Source organism: Hyalella azteca, unplaced genomic scaffold (assembly GCF_000764305.2).
Source record: "Hyalella azteca isolate HAZT.00-mixed unplaced genomic scaffold, Hazt_2.0.2 contig7774, whole genome shotgun sequence".
Lineage (NCBI taxonomy): Eukaryota > Metazoa > Arthropoda > Malacostraca > Amphipoda > Hyalellidae > Hyalella > Hyalella azteca.
The window spans coordinates 1-7523 of NW_025937889.1; the positions used below are offsets into that span (position 1 = coordinate 1).

At 35.9% G+C, this 7523-nt stretch overlaps 1 protein-coding gene across 1 annotated transcript; it reads right to left on the reverse strand.

Annotated features, from left to right (window-relative positions):
* Window positions 1–468: 468 nt before the first annotated feature.
* On the reverse strand, window positions 469–7301 carry LOC108676733 (DNA-directed RNA polymerase I subunit RPA2-like). The gene is made up of 7 exons (XM_018164864.1): window positions 7116–7301; window positions 6189–6323; window positions 4657–4851; window positions 3662–3774; window positions 2569–2686; window positions 1904–2085; window positions 469–517 (listed from the first exon to the last, which is right to left on the reverse strand). The coding sequence occupies exons 1-7, from the start codon at window positions 7191–7193 to the stop codon at window positions 469–471; spliced, it is 870 nt and encodes a 289-aa protein (XP_018020353.1). The 5' UTR covers window positions 7194–7301.
* Window positions 7302–7523: the final 222 nt, after the last annotated feature.

Below are 7523 nucleotides of genomic sequence, written 5' to 3' on the forward strand. Positions count from 1 at the left end.
GGACATTGCCAACTATTAACTGATGAAATGCCAGGACATTGCCAACTATTAACCAATGAACTGCCAGAAGATTGCTAACTGTCGGGCTTATTATGAAATCTCTGTGGATTGCAAATTGTTAGCGAATTATGAATTGTTATTGGATTAAAAACTCAGCTCCAACAACATCTGCTTTACCTTCCTGTGCGGGAACATCGAGTGTGATGGAACACTGAATGAATGAAACATGGATAATATTGATGGAACACTGAATTATTGATGATTGAACTTATTGATGGAACACTGAATGTGATGGAACATTTAGTGTGATTTCCTCTCCGCCAGCTCCGACAACATCTGCTTCACCTTCCTGTGCGGGAACATCGAGTGTGATGGAACACTGAATGAATGAAACATGGATAATATTGATGGAACACTGAATTATTGATGATTGAACTTATTGATGGAACACTGAATGTGATGGAACATTTAGTGTGATTTCCTCTCCGCCAGCTCCGACAACATCTGCTTCACCTTCCTGTGCGGGAACATTCAGTGTGATGGGGCATGAAAAATAAAGAAATAAAGATGGTGAGCCAGGAAAAAGAAATAAATAAAGATGGAAATGTGCAAAAAATAAATAAGTAAAGATTGTGATGCATGAAAAATGAATAAATAATGATGGTAATGCACGAAAAATAAATAAAGATGGTAATGTATGAAAAATAAATAAATTAAGATGGTAATGCAGGAAAAAGAAATAAATAAAGATGGAAATGTGCGAAAAATAAATAAGCAAAGATTGCGATGCACAAAAAATGAATAAATAAAGATGGTAATGCACGAAAAATAAATAAATAATGATGGTAATGCAAAAAAAATATATATATAACATATATGCATTATGCATATAATGCACAATAATGTGCTACAAAATCTTAAGAAAGTATGATGGCAGGTTCAATCACAACGCATAGAAATTAAAAGTTCAAATGGTGAACTGCCAACAAGTAACAACTCAGCACGACGGCAGGTTAATTAAAGATAACCTCTTATATACCAAGCAGTATAATAAACATGAGGTGAAAATGGGTAGCAGGTTAGTAGCGGCAGCAAGTGAAATATTTGATTTATAAGACATGAATAAGAAATGGAGAAATAATCAGTGTATAAAGCAATTATATACATAGCAAAATTTTTTAGCCATAAGTAGAAAAAAGTCTCAAGGTCATTGAAACTGAAGGCTTGGATGAGTTCAGATTATTGAAACATTGTTGTGCCGTCTAGATAACAGTGATATACTTTATAATACATAACAGTGATGCTTTATGCTAAATAACAATGGGAATGAAACAGATGCGAGAAGAAAAATAACATAAAAATAATAATTGAGGGAAGCACTGCACATTCCTACTCGCAATGAAGTAAAAACTAGAGAAATCGAACATACAAAATAATTTTAATCAAATTCATATTTGGAACAAGACAAATAACGCCAACGAGGTACGACGTCCGAACGCAACAGGCAGAAGCACAACGTGCGAGAGCAAGAAGAGCGCTGTGTATTAATGAAAATTCGCTGTATATATATAAAAAAATTATTAAAAAGTAATGATTTTTATAAAAAGTCGATGTATTTTTTTAAACTATAAAAAATATATCATGAAATTACTCCATAAAAATACTTCATAAAATTCACTGTATATTTATGAAAACTAAAACACTGTATATTCATACAAATTCACTGTAAATTTCCAAGAATCTAAAAATACTGATCTTTCAAAAGTTCACTAAGTCTGACTCGATAAAATTCAATGCATATTTAAGAAAACTGTTAAAACACTGTATATTTATACAAATTGACTGTAAATTTCCAAAAATCTAAAAAAAAATCCTGATCTCAGAGAATTTCACCAAGTCTGACTCGATAAAGAAGGTGTCATGGCCGCGCATGGCGGCGAAGATGGTGACAATCTCGCGGTCGTTGACATCTCTGAGCGCCTTGAGCATCATGGCGAGGTCCACGAGGAACGTCCGTTTGTTAATGATGAACCCGAGCTTGGCGGCGCCCGTGTTGAGGTAGTGCAGTACGTTCGTAGAGACCGTCTGCACGGGTCAAAGGGCCGTTAGTTGCAAGTCTGCACGAGACAAAGGGCCGTTAGTTGCAAGAAGTCTGCACGGATCAAAGGGCCGTTAGTTGCAAGAAGTCTGCACACGTCAAAGGAACGTTAGTTGTAAGAAGTCTGCACGGGTCAAAGGGCCGTTAGTTGCAAGAAGTCTGCACGGGACAAAGGGCCGTTAGGTGCAAGAAGTCTGCACGGGTCAAAGGGCCGTTAGTTGCAAGAAAAAAAAATCAGCTGGGCCTAATTGGCGAAAAATTGCGCGGTTTAAGTTGGTGTAAATGCGGTCAACAACCAAGAACACACACACAGCCCGTCACTAGTGACACACACACAGCCCGTCACGAGCCACACACACACACACACACAAAAACACACACGGATACAGTCACGGATACACAAACACACACGGATACAGTCACACACACACACACACACGGATACAGTCACACCTGCCCCAGGGTATCACCTCATCAGGCGCGACGCACTGTATGACGACGCCCTTGTCTGAGAGCAGCTCCTGCCGGTGGCGCCACGTGTCGCGGGTCAGGGCGAGAGGATAGTGACGCCGCTGTGCCGTCAGCGTCCTGCAACAACAACATTTGTCAGCCTTCTTTGTCTTACTCTGCAGGCTGCTGTCAGCCTTCTTTGTCTTACTCTGTACACTGCTGTCAGCCTTCTTTGTCTTACTCTGTACGCTGCTGTCAGCCTTCTTTGTCTTACTCTGTAGGCTGCTGTCAGCCTTCTTTGTCTTACTCTGTAGGCTGCTGTCAGCATTTTTTGTCTTACAATGTAGCCCTCTATCAACCTTCTTTGTCTTACAAGGTATTAGCCCTCTTTGTCTTACAATGACATTATATAATATCTTCATACAGTGCATTTACAGGTTTTTTACTCAAGAGGTTATAGTTACCACTCACCCAGTTCTGTTTTGCAAGATTTTGACTAATTATTCTTAGTTGAAGTTATCTTGCTCACATTGATTTTTTCATGCTTTTCTTCAAATTGTTTTGAAAGTTCTTCCAACTTCATGTATTTGGGTGTAAGTCAAGTGTTTCATTTCACACAGATCAAAATAATTTTATTTCATTAATACAATTTTTCATGAGGTTCCCACTGCTAAGAACAAAGAAAACTGTAGTAATATCACGTATTTTAAAAATATTTGTTGTTTGCTAACATAACATTCCCTATCTGAGCAAAAATGTATCACCAAATAAATATATAATTCAAATCATAAATCCATGGCATCATAACTTGTGGATAGAATCAACATACCAGGAGTGCATTCCTCAATTAAATAAATTAAAGGGCAATTAAATGAATACATAGATCAAATACCATTTCAATAGCAGCAAACAATTCCTAATACTCATTAAACACAAATGCCATGATCCCCAATGACGTCACAAAAGATGTTCAAGCTCAATGATGTATTTCCTCAATGAAAATGACATTATAAACTACCAAAAGAGGCCTCAAAAGGAGGCATTAGTCCTTACAGAGTAGAACAAAAGCAGAATTCAAATAAAGAACCTGAAGTGGTAGTAGATATTGCATACCTCAAGATCCTCCTGGCCCCGTTGACGATGAAGTAGCCGCCGGGGTCATTGAGGTTCTCTCCGCGCTGCACAAGCTCCGCAGGACTGAGACCATACAGACTGCATAGCTTGCTCTGCACATAACATTACAATATCATGATTGTTATTCTTCATGTCATCACACGAGATGAATTAAATTTTTTATTTTCACATGCTCGTTCTGACAGTGAATGAGCATATTGGGTAGTTCTGATGGTGACAGTGTATGGCATTTTGGCCAGTGCAGGAACAAGGTTCAAGAAAAGCCTCATATGCTCCTTGGGGACAGGGGAGGCATTTGGGGAATATGGATGCATTGAAGCCCCAGCAACTTAGTGTGTTTAGAAGTTGCTGAAAAAAACCTTTTGATTCTTTCCTCCAAAACCCAAGGAAAGAAATTTTTATGAGTTTTTAGATGAAAATATTATAAGTAGTTACACTGCCTTTACTTATTGGTTTCCAAGACAGGTACTACATAATTGGTTTCAAAATTCAAAGACATATATATATTTGGTTTCAAAGACAGGTTAGAGGCGCAAGAAGAGCACTTCTTTGAAATAAATTTATTAACAAGCATTTCTAACTTTTTACACAGGTAATGCATGTAGTGAGGTATTGCTCTAGTTACATACTGCTAGACACTTGTTATTAAGTTCATAGAACTTTCACAAAATTAATAACTTCATATTAATAAGCAACAAAGAAACACTACCAAATGATTTTAGACTTGGAATATAACTCACAAATAGCATATCCATAGACAAACCTATAAAATTTCTCATTACCTCTTTACTTATGATGAATCCTTGACGTGCATTTTTGACAACTCACATTTTTAGGTAATTGAGTAAAATTGAGTAAATTATGGTAATTGAGTAAAATGATATTATCAACAGAGAAGTCACAATGTAGCCTCCCGATAGTGTTTTTTATGGAGAATTTCCACAAGTTTTGACAGGCCATTTAAATTTAGTCACCTTAACCATGATGGGAACTTGTCCAAGGTTCTGCTCCACATATGGCATTCTCTTGCCATTAACAATGAAGCCAAATGTAGCCTGCAGCGAGGCCTTGTAAGTTGAGCCTGACTCTATACACTGGCGAGGGTATGTCTTTGTGTTGTGAACTTCATCCATCAGAGATGTAACTTGTGGGGAATAGATTTTGGCATCCTGTTAAGCATGTCACAGTTTAGAATTAGCAAGGAAAATTTGTAACATCTGTTTAAATTTTCGAAGAACTAGGAATTGTCAGCACTTTATTGTATAACAACCAAAGAATATTATAAATTATATAATTAGCATCAAAACCATTTCAATTACCACTGAACTGCTATACAAATAAATCTAACACAGAATTTGTGTCCCTATGCTAGTACTATTACAGTAAACCTAGGAATACAAAAAATAACCAAGAAAAAATATCCTGCTAGAAAACTCTTGTGACCATTGGAAATTGAGAGAAAGAAGGCCATTGCAATCACTCAGAGATTGCTTCAAATTTACACTAATCTTAGAGACTATCATGGCCAAATTTGTCGGAGTTGCTTTCTAGAGATTACAACAAAAGTCTAAAAACCGGTAGTCTATGCAGAACACATTATCCAGTTAAAACATTCAAATCTATACATACAGCAAATATATGCTAGCTTCTTCAAATAAAATACAAATTTCACACATCCCATCTGGCATTTATTATCAATCAAAATTCAAACACAAACAGCTTGACTTGACATACCTAGGAGTCTGGCTAACGCAAAACAGGCTGGATTGTGCTCATTTGACTCAACAAGCACCAAGATTTTCTATCAATTACACTAAACATAAAAGTTCCACCCACACACAGGAGATAATACTTCAGGTGTGCCTAAAAATACTTCATCTTTTCAGCTTTCTATGAATAACATCATTCAGAATCATATCAACATGTGTCAACTGTTCTAGTATGATGACATTTGTACAAAAAGCTTCCTACTGCTATAGCATAATAAATATTCTTAGTGCTAATTAATTATACTTTATTCTTGAAATTTTAAACTGAAAATGGAGCTGGAATCTGCAAAATTTTTAAAGGAGATGTGAGTGAAATGTTGTGTCATCATCTTTGCTTTAGATTCTTCATTAGTAATTTACAATTTTAGCAGTCAAGTAATATAAATGTTGTGAATAGAAAAAACAAGTGTAAACAAAAAGCAAGCATCATATAAAACATGGATGCAACTATCATTCATCAAAAAGCATAAACAAATAAAAATTAGACTAACAACACATGGTCTGATCATTGCCACAACTGCCTGCTACAGCCATTCTTAACCAGTCACATAGTTGTAACTAAAATTTCTGATAATAGCAGTCCTTGTCTGATAATAGCAGTCTTATCATCTCAACTACAACTTCACATTCAGCTTAACACTGTGGTCTGGATTAGCCACGAACCATCACAGCATGGGCTTCTGTATAACACAAGTATGAGGCATCACATTCATTGTAAAAAATATTCTGAAACTGACCACCAGGGAAATAATGATAGGCTGATCATGAGTCGTCATCTCAACAGGAGGAAGGTTGCTAATGGCCATCTGCAAACCCTCGCCAATGGCGTGGTTGAATGACTGAACCATTGGGTCTGACAAGTGTAGCAGTGCCTGTACACAAACAAATCCATTTCAAATAGAATTAGTTAAATGGGCAAAAATAGGCAATAGTTGACATCCTTTATTATCCGAGTAGCATGTAGGTTCCATGATGTACATGCTTGCAGGGATATGGAAGACAGAGAATATCAGGTGTAATCAGGTGTAACTTTCTAGCAACTACATGTAAATATCTAGTATACCGTATAGTAGAACAAAAATTTAAAAATATTTCCACTGGTTTTTCAACAATTCAATCAGCTTGTTGATAATCCAATTTAACTATGCATCATAATAATAGATACCAGTATAGTTATATTTTCTAAGGGATTGCAGGGAAAACTGTTAAATTGATTTGAAAATATTTCAGATTTTCTTGCAAAAAAAGTCTATTTAACCCTCTACCGCCTGACATGAGTAACCAGAGAAATATTGTCACAAGCCTACTTCCCAAAAAGGATACGTTCTAGTGAGAGCTTATTGACTTGCACTGATGGTTGCCGCCATGTACGACAACTTTAAAAGGTTCTCTGTTGCATACAAATGTCCTCAGGTTGCTACACTCAATAGTTTACATATAATTTAAGTTGAAAGTTATGTTCCCAGAGAGGGATATATGGCGGTAGAGGGTTAAATAAGTAAACTGAACCAACATTAGTCTCTAAAACTAACAACATGGATGATTCTAATCACATACATTGATTTGTATATCTTTAGAAATAATTATAAAGAACTAGATCATAATACCTACTTTAAAATCTTGAGCCTAAAATAATTTCAAAACTGTATATAATCTTCACTTACTTCATTTTCTTTTTCTGGGATTTCTCCATATTTTCCATCATGAAGATGTGTCAGAGGCAGAATAGCTGATTTAGGCATCACTAGTTTATTTAGAGCAGATAAAAATATCTTCTGGATGATTTTTTCTATCAATTGTGAAATAAGTATATACCAGGAACAATTCAAGTGTGTTCCAAGCTTTCAGTCCTGAAATTAATTTTTAGGGATCATTTAGTAACAAAATGAATGGATAATTTATGTCTAAAGTGAGAATTTCATAACCACTAGAATATTTACCATAAACTATAAATCAATAATGCATTATTTATGTATAATAGCAGCATTGCCTTCCCAAATAATAATTAACTGGCAACAATTGTGTAATTTTCAGGGCACTTTAGGGAAACTTTTTTGAGAAGATTCAAGCTG

Bases quoted from the DNA above. Each gene is read 5' to 3' on its own strand.
- LOC108676733 (XM_018164864.1), bottom strand. From the start codon at position 7,193: ATGCCTAAATCAGCTATTCTGCCTCTGACACATCTTCATGATGGAAAA. The intron at 4,852-6,188 runs GTCAGTTTCAGA...CATGCTTAACAG, and splicing joins CTATCATTATTTCCCTGGTG to GATGCCAAAATCTATTCCCC. The intron at 2,086-2,568 runs GTGATACCCTGG...TGACCCGTGCAG, and splicing joins AGTGCGTCGCGCCTGATGAG to ACGGTCTCTACGAACGTACT.